The sequence below is a fragment of the Metarhizium album genome (genome assembly GCF_000804445.1).
Source record: "Metarhizium album ARSEF 1941 chromosome Unknown scaffold_3, whole genome shotgun sequence".
NCBI lineage: Eukaryota > Fungi > Ascomycota > Sordariomycetes > Hypocreales > Clavicipitaceae > Metarhizium > Metarhizium album.
The window spans coordinates 1110687-1126060 of record NW_024467577.1 but is presented as its reverse complement, the minus strand read 5'-3'; the positions used below and the strand labels follow the sequence as shown (position 1 = coordinate 1126060).

General features: G+C 56.3%; 6 protein-coding genes across 6 annotated transcripts; 3 read left to right on the top strand and 3 right to left on the bottom strand.

Annotated features, from left to right (window-relative positions):
* Positions 1-4438: 4438 nt before the first annotated feature.
* Positions 4439-6242, top strand: MAM_02107 (auxin Efflux Carrier superfamily protein; the record flags this gene model as incomplete). Its single annotated transcript, XM_040820906.1, has 3 exons — positions 4439-4715; positions 4790-6122; positions 6179-6242. The coding sequence occupies 3 exons, from the start codon at positions 4439-4441 to the stop codon at positions 6240-6242; spliced, it is 1674 nt and encodes a 557-aa protein (XP_040681249.1).
* A 559-nt stretch (positions 6243-6801) lies between these two features.
* Positions 6802-7727, bottom strand: MAM_02106 (FMN-binding split barrel-related protein; the record flags this gene model as incomplete). The annotated part of the gene is made up of 2 exons (XM_040820905.1): positions 6802-7205; positions 7322-7727. The coding sequence occupies 2 exons, from the start codon at positions 7725-7727 to the stop codon at positions 6802-6804; spliced, it is 810 nt and encodes a 269-aa protein (XP_040681248.1).
* A 397-nt stretch (positions 7728-8124) lies between these two features.
* MAM_02105 (methylcrotonoyl-CoA carboxylase alpha chain precursor) lies at positions 8125-10478 on the top strand (the record flags this gene model as incomplete). The annotated part of the gene is made up of 3 exons (XM_040820904.1): positions 8125-10145; positions 10226-10304; positions 10413-10478. 3 exons carry the CDS (start codon positions 8125-8127, stop codon positions 10476-10478), a joined length of 2166 nt encoding a protein of 721 aa, XP_040681247.1.
* Positions 10479-10619: 141 nt separating this feature from the next.
* On the bottom strand, positions 10620-11861 carry MAM_02104 (swim zinc finger domain protein; the record flags this gene model as incomplete). The annotated part of the gene is made up of 3 exons (XM_040820903.1): positions 10620-10775; positions 10913-11475; positions 11633-11861. The coding sequence occupies 3 exons, from the start codon at positions 11859-11861 to the stop codon at positions 10620-10622; spliced, it is 948 nt and encodes a 315-aa protein (XP_040681246.1).
* A 1118-nt stretch (positions 11862-12979) lies between these two features.
* MAM_02103 (AIG2 family protein) lies at positions 12980-13669 on the top strand (the record flags this gene model as incomplete). The annotated part of the gene is made up of 1 exon (XM_040820902.1): positions 12980-13669. One exon carries the CDS (start codon positions 12980-12982, stop codon positions 13667-13669), a length of 690 nt encoding a protein of 229 aa, XP_040681245.1.
* Positions 13670-13797: 128 nt separating this feature from the next.
* Positions 13798-15043, bottom strand: MAM_02102 (uncharacterized protein; the record flags this gene model as incomplete). The annotated part of the gene is made up of 2 exons (XM_040820901.1): positions 13798-14336; positions 14401-15043. 2 exons carry the CDS (start codon positions 15041-15043, stop codon positions 13798-13800), a joined length of 1182 nt encoding a protein of 393 aa, XP_040681244.1.
* Positions 15044-15374: the final 331 nt, after the last annotated feature.

Below are 15374 nucleotides of genomic sequence, written 5' to 3'. Positions count from 1 at the left end.
CGGGGGGGGGGGGGGCGAGAAAGAAGGAAGTCAACGCCATCATATCAGATGGTGGCCCTTGTCTCGGCATTGCTTCCCAACGGACATGGGTTGTGCAATTTTTTTTTTCCCAGCCGAGTAAGCTACTGTCAAACCATGCGTCATCATCACCTCGTTGTTGTCAATGTACGTACAACGTGTGAGGCGCCGGATTTTCCTCACTGACGTGGTTGTGGTTGCCCAAGGCGTTGCAAGACGCCTGGGAGAAAGTCGTGTCTTTGAGACGAGACCAGGGAAGCAGCAACAGCGACGAACGGCTCTTGTGTGGTCTTGGTCCTATTCTTCGCGGAATCGTCCATCACCATCTGCACAATGGGTGACCAGTCTATCCATACGGCGCGAGGAGTTGTCATGTGCCCGCGGGCAGAACGTCCCTCAAGCCGTCCATGGCACCGCTATGAAAGCAACTTCCAGGGCAGCGAATAGAAACCCAATTCACATCCTGTCCACCCCTGAACCCAAGCCGTCAAAGAGACCGCCTGGTAGAAAGACACACGCAGTACTTCCTGGCAGATTTTGGTGGTATCAATTCAGAAAGAATAGCGTCAGTAGGTAGCTCCTTGTTGGAAGTTGTGTCATGGGACTCGTGGCTTAGGCAGACGGAGCGTCCCCGTTTTGGCTTGTCGGGGACAATCTCCTCTTGCCTACCGTCGTAGGAAACTATTGCGAAATGACCTCAACTGTCAGACCTGTTCTGCCGTGGCCAACCGAACAGAAGGCTGGATGAAACATGATCTGATGTGTGGAGCTTTGTTTTCATGTTCCAAGCTGCGGCATCGTACGCGCATGCCTCAAACCAAGGTTGGGGATGAATAGTGCACACCAGGAAGTTTGAATGGTAGCATCGCCTATCAAGTACACGCCAGTCCGGCCGTCAACTGTTACATTCAAGGACAGTAAAGGGCAGACAAGAACTTGCCACCCTACTTCAGTTAGCTTTTCGTCGAAGAGAAAATGGCACGTGTGTCTATATCACGCCAACATGTGCATATCCAGGCCGAAAGTCCGAAGCGCAAAACGTTCCTGTGCTGTGAGAAGTCTTGCCATGGTTGAGATGTGAGTCTGACCAGATGCATAGCTGTTTTTGGCAAGCCACCTGTTAGGACAACGGTGTAAGCATCGCGAAGCAAACCCGGCAGCCAAGAAGTCTTTTGCCTCTTCTTGCACAAAGCGTCGCCTCCATCTGTTGTGTCATTTGGCTTGGCCAGCAGCTAGACGCCGCGACGGGGAGGTTCGTAGGATCATGCGGCTGTGAAGAAAACCGAAAGGATGACCTGCTATTTGTGTAAGCCCATGCTTAAGACGGGCTAGCATTTATCTGACCCAACGTCGCTGTACATATGCAGCGCGGCAGGACAAAATATGAAACTACTCTACCCTAATTGTCTGGGGATGCATGTGATATCTCTCGAGGTGACCCAATTATGTGCCAAGCCGTGGAGTATGGGCGATTTCACCATATATGCATGGTGCGGGGGTCTCAAACGCAGCCAATGTCTGTGATAGCATCAGGGCGATCCGCAGAGTACGTACTGCTTGGAAACAAGTTGCCAAGATCCGCACAGACATTCGTGCGGTGAGTTTGAGGGAGACGAGGAGGCATGCCGTGTCGTGTGTCCAATTTCTTCCGACATGCAGAGAATCCGGGGTCCTCGCGAGGCGAAACGCCAAGCTGACGGGCCCGTCTGAGAGTGGCAAAGTCTGCTCGACTTGGATGTCATCATCAACTTAACTTAAAACTGGTCCATTTCGAGCTGTTCTGATCTACATCTGCCTTGTGCTAGTCAGTCAAACCACTAGGATCTAGGTTAGACGGATGTCTGTCGTTTGAAGTTGCTAACCTTGCACTCCCCACGCTTTGAGCACTTGAGCTTCCTCGGTAGAGACAAATTCGGCCGGCAAGTCTTGATTGCAACATATGCAGAGATGTTGAGGGATAGATTCTGAACACAAAAGCACAAATCGAGTCATCAATCTTCAGTCTGACGTGTCTGGCGCGCCGGGCCGCGGCACGCGTATGGCCACGTTACGGAGAAAGTGGCACGGCTCGCAATTTTGCCGCAGATCGCCCTGAACGACCATTTAACTCCGTCGAGCATGATTCTTCATGTCGAATAGACCCTAGGTCACCTAGGCATGGCGACCAGGGTCCAACCCATTTATGTCTACCAGCAGAAACACAACGCGTGGATAGTGATTGCTGATAGCTCCCTAGATGCTCCCAATGCGCAACCCGGCCTTTATCTTGATTCTTGACAGCCAGAGAGCGTTTCCACCCATGTTTCGACTCGACTGACCATGCCCATGCTGCTATTGCCTTAAGAAAACTTCAAGTGGTAGCCCATGGCCCGGGGAAATACATTCGAGGAGCCAGGCGCACTGATAGCGCTGTTTTGAAGGCACATGGTCCCTGACCACATCGTCGGCCTTCCCACTTAGTGCCACACGTGGATAAGCTTTGCGATTCCACAGGATCGACGTCGAGACGCCAGGTTCCAAAGCGCCCCCTCCGAAAAAAAGAGGATCCGCCGCCTACGCAGCATCTCCAGCCAGCCGTGACAGAAATACCATGCGATGCGACGCGATGCGACGCGATCGATGGCCCGGGGAGTCTATGACATATTTGTCCCGGCGGTGTACTGTTGAGATACTACCTCTGCTTGGTACACCGATTGCCAGACAGACAGACAGACAGACAGACAGACAGACGTGCAAATCTTCAACCGTCCGTCACGAGTTGGTGTCGGCCATGGCGTCGGCGAGGGGAGGATAAAGTCAACCAGGAAACTTTGGCACGATGCCACGACGCTACTGGTAGCTCCGAGGGGAACATTGAAGTTTATTGAGTGCCGAGTGTGGGGGAGACCGACGTCTGGACCAGGCTTACTCTCTCCTCCAATACGTTGGTATCTAGACATCTGGATTCAAGACATCTGGAGTTTGGAGAGCGGCTTGCAGCTTGTTGACCTGCTGTTGTGACTGGGAGATTCGACATGTTGATGCGAGGCTGTGTCGCGCCCGCCCAGCCGTGAACACTGCCACATCACCAAATGCAGTCTCGATTAATTAGTAAGTCCGGACTAAAGTTCATGCTTTCAATGGCGTCACCGACGGTGGATCCCTCAGGTATCTCAGGCATGTCTCATACAGTCATGAATGGTGAGGAGCTGAAGATGCAGACAACATTGAGGGCAGCACGCCTTATCAGACTGAAGCAATCTGTGTGGCTGCTTGGGAATTTCCTCTTGGTTTTGGTTTCCATTTTTCATCGTTTGTATTTTCTGAAATGCGTGCGCAAACATTCGACGTCACATGTAGGTACCTATGTACTTGAGTACTTTGTTGCACGAGTCCCCACGCCACGGCGGTATGTATTTGTACATGTACAACGTTGACTGCGGACCGGCACTCGCAAAACACCGCCGACAACCCACGCTTCCAGCTCATGCCCATGCTGTGCTGGAACTTAACCAAACGCCGCCCGGACAAGAGGCGCGATTCAGCATCTGAGCATGGAATCTTGTTGGCCAGGCCGTGTTCTGTTTCGTTCTCCGGTGCCCATCAGTGTATCTCTCTCCATGTTCGTGCTGCCACACCAGTTGGCCTGACAAAACCAAGCCAAAAGTAAGCTAAAATGTCAAGGTCCACTTCTCAGCCCGCTAAGCCACCTCGGCTCTGCTCCAGTCTGCACGCTTCCGCTCTTCCACTTTTTCCCAACGCCTCCCGTGCCCCGTCAGATTCAATGCTGTGAAACTGGTTTTGCGGCATCCGTCCAAGCTGCTAAAACACTGCGATTTCCCCCTTTCATTGCATCTCCTCCGGCACTTCGTCATGATCCTCCCTCTTGCCACTTCCATGCCGCGGTAAGAGCTGCACACTACAACACAGTTCCGCTTCTGCCGCAGACGATCTGCAACATCGTCCCCATCCGGCTCTTTCGAAGCGGCGGCCCGCTCGACGCTCATCTTGTTCTCAGCAACCGTGTCCGCCGTGATACTGCATTTCTTGGCGTTTGCGCGCCAGTGCAACCCAATCCTGCAGCCTAGCCACGCACCAAGACACCTGTTGACGTTTTCCTTCCACCCTTGATAGGCACCAGTGAGTGCCAATCGCCTGATTGCCACTCCCACCCTGTTTGCTTCTACAATAAGGTTATTCCATCGACACTCGTCAGCTCGTACGCCTCGGAGAGAAGCCCCCGTGGCCCTGCCGATAAAAAGGAGTCCCGATACCGTACCCGCGCCGTCGATACCCTCCTCTGCTGCTTCATCCTTCCCGACGCACCTGAGTTTAGGGCCGATATCTCTTCTTCACTCACTTGGCGATTGACCGCCAAACGAACGCCCTCTGTGCTTGTTCAGCTTCTCCCACCCGTCACATCTGCCCTAAGGCGAGCTTGATGGATCTCGCCGGTGCCCTCCCGAAGCCGACGTCATTTCGACTAGCCCGGCTGGCGCAAGACGCATACGACTTGCCGTTGAAGGCATTCAACCAAGATGGTAGCCCCGAGGCCCATCCATCCCTTGCCTACCTTTGTCTTCTGGTTTTCGAGGCCGTCCTGGAAGTAGTTTGCGTCAGCTTACCGGGCTACATCATTGCTCGGCTGGGCCATTTCGATGCAGACAAGCAAAAATTCTTGGCCAACTTGAATGTCATGCTGTTCACGCCATGCCTCAGTGCGTATTCAACCTTCTATTCAACCTGCAATGGCCGTCTCACAACGTGAACTAACATTCCTTTACTCTTACAGTCTTCACGAAGCTTGCGTCGCAGTTGAACGCTGAGAAATTATCCGAGCTCGCCATCATTCCCGCCATCTTCCTTGTCCAGACTGCAGTATCGTGGCTTGTTTCCGTCCTCATCGTCAAGGTCTTCCGGTTCAACAAGCGGGCCGCCAACTTTGTCACTGCCATGGGGGTCTTTGGAAACTCAAACTCACTTCCCATCTCGCTTGTCATGTCGCTTTCACAGACAATCAAGGGCCTCCACTGGGACAGAATACCGGGTGATAATGATGATGAGGTTGCTGCTCGAGGCATCTTATACCTGTTGATCTTCCAACAACTCGGCCAGTTGGTGCGCTGGAGCTGGGGCTACCATGTTCTACTGGCGCCCAAGAGCAAATACGCGGAATATCAGGACGAAATTGCTGAGGCTGGTCAACGGTATCGCGATGAGCCTGCAGAGGACGAAAACGCCGATCTTGATGACCGTCTTGACGATGACACCATGGAAGAGGATGAGACCCAAAGTGTTGACTCCCATGACTATATTCCTGCTGGTCGGACCCCGGTCGCTGGCGCGTCGCATGCTTCCATGACGGACTCTAGTGACGACGAGGAACTGCTGTCGCCCAAGAAAGCCAAGGCTGGCTATGCCACCTTCCCTGGTGAGCAGAACGCTGCTGCCACGGGCAATCGGAACACCATGACTGCATTTCCTCACATTGGAAGTGATGCGGGCAAAGTAAGCCGCTCGTGGATTCGCGTCAAGGACTACATCGGCAGTACGGTGCAGCGAGTGTACAACTCCATGCCTCGCCCCTTGCAAGTCGCCGCGACGTTGATGAAACGTGTCTGTGTCAAAATGGCGACCTTCGTTTGGGAATTCATGAACCCTCCTTTGTGGGCCATGCTTTGTGCGGTTCTGGTAGCCTCCATTCCGTCGCTTCAGCAACTGTTCTTTGAGGAAGGCACTTTTATCAACAATAGCGTCACCAACGCCGTGAAATCTAGCGGCGGCGTTGCTGTGCCGTTGATTCTAGTCGTTTTGGGCGCGAATCTTGCGCGGAACACGATGGCCCGTGAAGACAACCACGACCCCGAGGAAGAGAAGATGGGAAACAAGTTGCTAGTTGCATCGCTTTTGAGTCGCATGGTCCTGCCCACTGCCATCATGGCCCCAATCCTGGCCATCACTGCCAAGTATCTCAACGTCAGCATCTTGGACGACCCGATCTTCATTATAGTCTGTTTCCTTCTCACAGGCGCTCCGAGCGCTCTTCAGTTGGCTCAAATTTGTCAAATCAACATGGTCTTTGAGAAGACCATGGGCCGTATCTTGTTCCAGAGCTATGTCCTGTGGTGAGTGGCATCGGAGCTCTCAAGCTTTTATTGAACCAGAACTAATCACGCTATAGGATTCTTCCATCTACCCTGATCCTCGTCATGATGGCGCTTGAAGTTGTAGAGTGGGCGAGGTAATTCAAAACATGTATACCACTCGGTTTGATATCACGTCTTTTCTTTTGTCTCCTTTCCCTCGATGGTCAGCATTGCTTCTGCCTATCCGCACTTTAGCATTCGGTACATAGCATCGTTTGGGTAAATTATAGGGCTGGGCAGGGGCCCGGATCAATATCGCAGGATCGTGCGTATTGACGCGTGGTTAGCATGGCATCTGATACTCTCGAGGAGTACATGACAGATGCGAGGATCGGCGTTTGTATTTGACACTAGGCAGCGCTGGGAAAGACCTGCTTGTATGATGTAGTCGACGGCCAAGACCGAAATTGAGAGGATAAAATTTTCTTATGCGAAAGACCCCGTGATCAGAAGCCCTGTTGTAAGAGCCACCTAGTAGTCGGCCATGTGCGAAGAATTCCCGATGTGAAGAAAAGTCACAGAACCCGCAAAGGGCTGCATCAACGAGAAGGGAGAAAAAAACGTCGGGTAGCGTCCCAGAAAATCAGCAAGAGTAGTAGTAATGGTGGTAGTAGTAGAAGCAGTAGTAGACAGTCATGACGAGTCGTAGTAGTCCATTTCAAGCCCCGCTGACCAAGCCCGCATCCGGCACCAATGCCCAATCCCGGACGGTGCCCTTCCAGTCGCTGATCCTGACGTCCTTGATATCAACAATGATGACTCGCACCTCCTCGCCGGCGACGAAGCGGCTCCGGCGTCCGTCGGAGCTCGTGTTGCTATCCTGCCGGAAACTGGCCTCTCCTTCCTCGAATGTGTTGTTGGCGAGATGCTGTTCGGTAAAGTACTTCTCCTCATCCGAGCCGGGCGGCGCCAGGCGGGCGGCCCCTCCTATGGTGGCGCTGATGCTGGACACGGCCGACGAGTTGAGGTTGAGGAGGAGGGAGGCGAGGCTGGAGCGGTGCTCGGGGCCCGGAGAGCCGCCGGACATGCGGCGACCTTGAGTGGGCGGCCGGTGGGAACTCCCTGGGTTGGGAGTGAGTTGGGGTGGTTTTGACGGCTGCCGGGGGTTCGAATGGACGCGGGCCCCCCGGTGGTGAGGGACGGGCGGGATTCTAGATTCTAGAAGAGGGGTGACTCACAGTCGTGGACGAGCAGCGAGACGTTGGGGTTGGTGATGATGTTGGTCGTCTTGCGCGAGGCCGGGTTGGTGGTCATGATGATGGCGGGGGTGGAGGAGTACGGCGACGAGGGGAGGTATGTGTAGTTCATGAGCGAGACGTGAGGCACGTTATCTGTGCATGTTGCCAGGTGGAGCTTGAGGCGGAGGGTGTCAGTCACGCACGATTGTTCATCGAGGTCGAAACTTGAGGGCTCGGTGACGGCCTCGGGGAGTGGAGGCTCCGAATGGCGGCGAGGACGGTGAGGATGGAAACTCACGAAACGGGCATTCTCCAGGCACTGCACTACTTCGAGAGGTATTGTATCGGTGGTTCGCTTATGGGTATCGCCTTGGGAGGCTTCGTAATTAAGTGGGATCTTGTCCATGGTTGTTGAAGGGGAGACCTGGAGAGAAGAAGTGCGGTCTGGCTGGTGTAAGCGCGCCAACTGACGCCTGCCGGCCCGGGGAAGCACGAGACGTCTGCTTAGTAACCCGGCGGGAGAAGACGCTAGTGCGGCTACGAGAGCTTAGGTGGGTACCTACGGAGTAGGTAGGTAACGCGTTGTTTCGCCGGCTACATGCGGCTCCCCACGGCCAGATCGTCGATGTCAGCTGGATGTCTTTGCTAGTGCTGGCCCGTTGAGCCGAAACACAACTTCGCGTGTGTCTACTCGTGCCAGCGACTCTCTCAATCTCTTTGGAAACTTCACCCATGCTCGCGCTTGGTCCCGGGGACACTCCACGCGCTCGATCCTCACGATATTCCTCGCCGCAGCTGCAGCCATGCGTTCCGTCAGGGCCAATCGCCTCCCGCTGAGGCCCCTCCCTCGCTACACGTCCACCACGTCGTCCTCCCCAGCTCCCAAGGCGGCCGCCCTGAGTTCAGTGCTCATTGCGAACCGCGGCGAGATTGCCATCCGAATCAACCGCACCGCGGAGCGTATGGGCATCCGCGCCACCACAGTCTACACGGATGTCGACGCGGGCTCGTGGCACGCCTCGACCGGATACCAGTCCTTGGGCCTTGGCCCCGCCAACGGCTACCTCGACGGAGACAAGATCATTGCGTTGGCCAAGAAGCACGGCATCCAGGCGCTGCACCCCGGATACGGCTTCTTGTCCGAGAACTCTCAGTTCGCCGAAAAGTGCGAAAGGGAAGGCATTGTCTTTGTCGGGCCGCCCGCGGCCGCCATGGCCGACATGGGCAACAAGGCGAGGAGCAAGGAGATCATGACGGCTGCCAATGTGCCCTGCGTCCCCGGCTACCATGGCGCCGACCAGGGGGAGCAGGAGCTGCTCCAGCATGCCAGGGACATCACGTTCCCCGTCCTGCTGAAGAGCGTACGTGGCGGCGGCGGCAAGGGCATGCGGATTGTCATGACAGAGGACGAGTTCATGACCCAGCTGAAGAGTGCGCGCGCCGAGGCCCGCGCTTCGTTCGGCGAAGGCGGCGAGGTCATGCTGGTGGAGAAGTACATCGTGCGACCGCGTCACGTCGAGGTCCAAGTGTTTGCCGACCGGCACGGCAACACGGCGGCGCTCGGCGAGCGGGACTGCAGCGTCCAGCGGCGACACCAAAAGGTTCTCGAGGAGTCTCCGGCCCCCGACCTGGACGAGGCCACGAGGCAGGACCTGTGGGACAAGGCTCGCAAGGCCGCTTCCGCCGTGGGCTACGTCGGCGCCGGGACGGTCGAGTTCATACTCGACAAGGACAGCGGCAACTTCTACTTCATGGAGATGAACACCAGGCTGCAGGTCGAGCACCCCGTCACCGAGATGGTGACGGGCCTGGACCTCGTCGAGTGGCAGTTCCGCATCGCCGCCGGCGAGGAGCTGCCCCTGAAGCAGGCCCAGGTAGAGGAGCGGATGAAGCGGCTCGGCGCCGCCGTCGAGGCCCGCATCTACGCCGAGAACCCCGAGAAGGGATTCATGCCCGACTCGGGCAAGCTTGTCCACGCGCTCCTCCCCGAGCGCGTCCAGGCCGACCCGGACGTCAGGCTGGACTGGGGCTTCGGCTCTGGCAGCACCGTGTCCGAGGCCTACGACGGCATGATTGCCAAGCTGATTGTGCGGGGAGAGAACCGCCGCCAGGCCATTGCCAAGCTGGCCGCCGCCCTGCGTGCCTTTGAGATTGTCGGCGTCAGCACAAACGTCGAGTTCCTCAAGCGCCTGTGCCACTCGCCCGCCTTCATCGACGGCGACGTCGAGACCGGCTTCATCGACAAGTGGCGCGACGAGCTCTTCCGGCCCAGACACATCAGCGACGAGGTCTTTGCCCAGGCCGCCCTCGGCGTTCTGAGCCTGCAGCTGCACGGGGCCAGGCCTCACGGCCAGACCCTAGGTTTCGGCGACGCCAGCGCATCCAGCGAGCGCAAGCTGGCCTTCAAGGTCCTCGACGGATACAGCGACAAGGAGGGCGAGATTGTCGAGGCGGCCGTCACTCAGGCCGGACACGGCCTGTACAGCGTCACCGTCTCACGAAAGGGACAAGAGGCCCCCACCGTCTTCAACAACGTCGCCAGCGAGCCTGCCCCCGAAGGCGCCGTCATGAAGCTGCAGACCTACTTCCCCGCCGAGAGGATACTGTCCTCTGTCGTCCCTCAGACCCAGGGGAACGAGACCAAAATCACCGTCTTCCAGCACGGCGTCAAGACCGATCTCTGTCTGCTGCCCCCGTCGTGGTACGACAAGGCGCTGGGACTCAAGGAGATGGCCGCCTCGGTGGTTGCGCCAATGCCCTGCAAGATTCTGAAGAATGAGGTCGTCGAGGGCCAGGAGGTGCAGAAGGGAACCCCCCTCGTAGTGTAAGTCCACGCTGATGCGCACTTTTAACCGCTGCACTTGTAGTCTTTTCGCTAAGCTCTGTCTTTGCATCCCATTACAGTATCGAATCCATGAAGATGGAGACGGTGATTCGATCGCCGCAGGACGGCGTAGTCAAGAAGCTGGCGCACAAGGAGGGTGTAAGTTGATGCATTAACCATGCATTTTCTTTGTTTCTCTCTTTTTTTTTTTTTTTGAAACCTCCGGCACGGCTGACAATGTTTTTTGAAACCTTGCTTCTCAAACAGGACATTTGCAAAGCGGGTACGGTTTTGGTACTTTTTGAAGAGGGTGCAGCCAAGGAGGAGGCATGAGCGGACTTGTGGGCGTTTTAGGACACTACATATATACATGTTTAATTGACGACACGTGTTTGATGACGGCTACTCTGGTGTACTGTACATGGGAAGGGGGGGGGGGCTGTGGTTGTTTCTTGTTTGTCCCCGGGGGTTGGTTCATCTTGTCCTCATCTTCTTGTAGTCGTTGGGAAGATGCCTGCTCAGATGGCTCTTCCGGGCTGCCTTTCTGATTCGGATCCACCACTCCTCGAGGCGTTTCACGTATTTCGGATCCGAAGGGGGTGTGTACTCGGAAAAGCGCTTGATGAGATTCTGATGCCGTGTCGTCAGCGTCCACACTCACGCGGCGTACACGATACGGGGACGGAAACACGACGAGACTGAGACTGAGACACGGACAAGGTAAAGGGAAAAGGGGAGGGGGGGGGCAGGAGGGGATGGCCACGAACCTCCTTGGTCGCCAGCGTGATGAAGCCCAGGACAAAGGCGACCCATGCCAGCGTTCCCTTTGTCCCGAGGAACTGGTTGCCGCCTCTGAACTCGACGGTGCCCGTACACCGCCCCGTCTTGGGGTGGGGGAAGATGTTCTGGAAATTCCACAGGACGTATCGGTTGCCCTGCATGTACAGGTAGATGTCGGTCTCGGCGCGCAGGGCCTTGATCTCGGATGCGACGTGCTTGAGGCTGGCCGTGGACTTTCCCCAGCTCAGCGCCTCGCACACGCCGGACCCGGAGCTCTGGCTGTTCAGCTTGCAGTACTGGTTCTCGCGCCGGGACGGGGGCAGCATGGAGCACAGGAAGTCCTCGTAGGCGATGGCCGCAAAGGCGATTTGCTTGAGGGTGCCGAGCTTGAACTTGTTCTTGCGGCTGACGGGGGTGACGTGGACGTGGCCGCCGCACGACTCGTCTTTCTGCGGGTTGAAGTGCACCCGCATGGCCTCCCAGAAGTCGCCGAGGATACGGGTGAGGTGAAGCTTGGTGTCGAGGCGCGGCGACACGACCTCCATGCACACTGGTTCTCGAGAGTCAGTCAGTCTACGGAGAACTCTGAGGGGGGGCAGCGTGTCCGCCTATGTGTATGACGGGGTCAGGCCAGGGCAGGGCAGGACAGGAGTCACTGGACACGGAGAGGGCGAGAGAGCCGAGGGTCGGGACGGGGACCGACGAACCGTACGGGCGAGGGCGCTTGAGGGATCCGTCGCGCGTGACGAACCACTTGCCGCCGTAGTACTCGGGGTGCTTGCTGTATTTCGAGCAGTCATCGTAGACGGCCTCGATGCCTCGGTTCTGCAGTTTCTGCGCCAGCTGTCGGTACCAGTCGACGTTGGTGAAGCTTTCGCCGCCGCCGTATGGCTTTCCGATGGATTCGATCTCGACGCCAAAGTTGTAGTGTCTCATGACGGCTAGGAGACGCGAGGCGTGACGCGGGAGCGGACAGTTTGTTGCAGCAATATGCTCGGTAGACGGAGACGGACGGGCGACGTTGCGACGCAGGATAAAGGCGGCCTGCCAGACTGCTTGCCGACGCAGACTCGGGATTTATACAGACAACAACATGCCACATCTGAAGCCTCTTGAACCGTCGACATTGGGCGCCTGGACATGTGTGCCACGGCGTCTCTGGACACGACGAACTCATTCATCCCCCTTCCTCTCGCCTCCCTTGTCCGTCTCTCTCGACGTACAGCCAAGTCGACGGGGCGCAAGGCTCGCCGGCTCAACCACAGGCACGCAAATCCGGAAGAAGGACAAGCACAAACACCGAACAAAGCTTGCCTCGCACGTTGTTCTTCCTTTCGTCCCTGAAATCGATACCTTACACGGGCACCAGTACCCAACACCGACGCGGAACAAACCCAAGTCCAAAGTCAGAATGTAAAGGGCGGCCAAGAACCTCGAGGCAGACGTCGTTGTTCGTGCCACCCCAACAGAGTGTCTCTCACAATGGCCGAATGAGACGAGTTCTCCGTGTGTCAACGGCCAGCAACGTTGCTCGTTGCCCGATTGCCTGCGTGACCTGGATGACGTGCCGCGTTCTTCTGCAGGGTTGGTATGGAGGGCGGTCATATGTGACGTGGGAGACGAGCCGTTCGGTTGGACGACAGAACGTTGACCCGATCCAGCCTTCTGGTGCGAGGCGAGGCACAATCCCTTCTCCTTGGCTTTTGGGTCACGAGCGCCTGGACAGCATCTGAACGTGTGAGCCTTCGATTGGCCCAACTCGCACCGACTCACGGCCAAGCAACACGTTGCTGCCCAACATGAATGAAGTATGCACAACGGATCCACCGCCAGAAAGGCCATGTTTAAAAGTGACCTGCTATTGAGCAAATGAAGCCTGGTCCTCTTCCCTCTTCTCCCCTTTCGATCCTTTCCATCTCTCGCTCGCCCGCCGCCTGACCACTTTTTTGTTTCCCATGCTGCATTGGAGACATTGGAGACAAGAGCGTTGCTTTCTCAAATCGAAGCACATCGAGGGCAAGGACTGGGCCCCTCCTCCGGCCGGCCAGCCAGCCATGGGCGAAGCAGCCGCACCGGCGGCAGCTCACGAGGGGTCGGCTGAGGTTCGACATGTCAAGTATTATTTCGCTTACGGAAGCAACCTTCACATGAAACAAATGCAGCGTAGGTGTCCCAATAGCAGATACGTCGGCTTCGGGCGGCTACCCAACTTCCGATGGCAAATCAACGAGCGTGGGTATGCCAACGTGGTGCACGCACAGGGGCAGTGGGTGGACGGGCTGGTGTACGAGATTGAGGAGACGGACGAGGAGAAGCTCGACATCAGCGAGGGCGTCGCCAAGGGCGCCTACGAGAAGCAGCATATGCAGGTCAGGGTCAAGCTGGCCTGCTGTTCGCTGTACCGCCGCTCCGTTCCGTGGATCGTGGCCCGCGGCGGGCCATGCCGTGTCCGCAAGAGTGCAAAGCACAGCCATCGCAGGACCACGACGACGACGACGATTGACAGGGACACTGACAATGTCTTGGTGTATATGAGCCTGGTGCATGTGGTGGATAGTAGCCCCAAGGAAGAGTACATTGATCGCATCAACCGTGGCCTCAAGGACGCTGCGTGTCTGGGCATGGAGGATGACTACATTCGCAACTGCATTCGCCCCTTTGTCCCAGAATCAGCCAGCTCGAGCCGGGAAACGCCAACCCCTACGAGATCGAATTCGCCACGGGCAAGCGAGGCTGGAGTGTGAATAAAGACCCGACATGGCACAGAGATTCCATGCTTCCTCGTTGTACATGGCGCTCGATGGAGGCTAAATCATCGTCTTTGGTCAACTCCTACACTCAAAAAACAAGCAACAGCAAAACTGCCACGTCATCAGCTGTCTTTTGTGGCACTATACAGCCACGTCAAGAGCGTTGCCCGGTGGGAGACGTGGCTCTCGCTGCTGTGTATGAGCACCTTTGGTCGACAGATGGCCTTGAGAGGCAACTTCCTTCCCCCGTCCACCCTCTCCACGAACAGCCCGGGGGCAATGTCAAACATGTATCTGATGTTGCGTCGACTGGGCGACTCGGGCGATGTGCCGCCCAGGTCCATTACCCGGCCGCCATCGGCCAAGTTGAAGCATTCATAAACTTCGAGCCGTGTGCTGGCAGTTTTCAACGGCCACTTCAGCCAAAAGACGTTGACTGATGTGTGTAGTCTATGAGCAAGATCGGCTGCAGGCTGGACCACGGCCTTTCGAAGCGAGTTTTGGAGCTCCACGAGTGATATTTTGGGGAACACTGGTGTTAGATACGATGACAGGTCCTTGGAGATTAGATAGATGTACGATTCTCGTCTAGATTTGAAAGACTTTTGGGTGCACAACGCCAACAGGGTTTCGCTTCTCCATTCGCGGCAATGCTCGGCATCTGTAGCTCGCTGGTCAGCATTCAAAGGTATACCTGTGTGCGGCAGTGGTATGGTGTGCCCTACTTCGAGATTTCGCCATGGCTGATTCAGTTCCAAGAATCCACAACAACGTTGCATCTTCTGTAGAGTCATCAAGCGGGCAATAGAATGGCTTTGAGAAGAAGGCCAGCCATAGATAGTACAAGATGGCCGCCACGACGTGGTACTCGTCGCTGAGGTGTACAGAGAGACACCGTTTTGCTGGCTCACGGAGCAAGGAGAGGAATTTCGTTGCCTGCGCCGGCGGTGGCTTCTTTGTTTGGCCTGACGACGCCGCTTCCAAGGTGACCGGCAGCCTGTTTTCCACCCATCGTTGGATTCTGTCACAAAGTGCCCTGTACGCGTCTCTGGCGTCCGACTCAGTAATGTCTTCCCGTTGCGACTGAAGTCGGAATATGTGATCACCAGCCTCTTGCAGGTTCCGGTCCTTTGACTTCACCTGCGCTCGTGCTTCGAATAGCTGCGCCTTGGATTCCGATAATTCCTTGACCAGCTGGTCGATTTTCTTGAAGAGTCTCTTGTTCTCTGACTCTGCAACTTCGAGTTCTATCTGCCGACAATCCAGGACTTGCTCGGTAAAGCTGCGCAGGTTTCGTTCATCGTTCAGTAACCTTTCCAGGCTCTCTTGCTGCCCCCCCGGCGCAGTCGCTGAGCCGTCTCCTGCCATGAGGGCGCTCGGTTTGTGTGTCGAGCTTCTCGACGTGTCTTGGACACGATTGAGTATCAGGTCACAAATGTGATTCATTGAGGGTCCGACTATCGATTTTCCAATGGTGATTGTAGTAAACGTGACCGACTAGATGGCAAGTGCGTATGCGTCATGGCATCTCTCTGCACAACATGCGTCACTCCCCCGCGAGGCTCGCTCCAAGGGCAACAACAACAAAGCGGCATGAAACTGGGCGCCAGAGCTGGCTGGGTACGTGCGGGCGCCAAAGTCATGCCAAGTCCGTATACGGAGTACTCTGTAGCTTATGTCCTTTGTGGTTGCTCCGAAC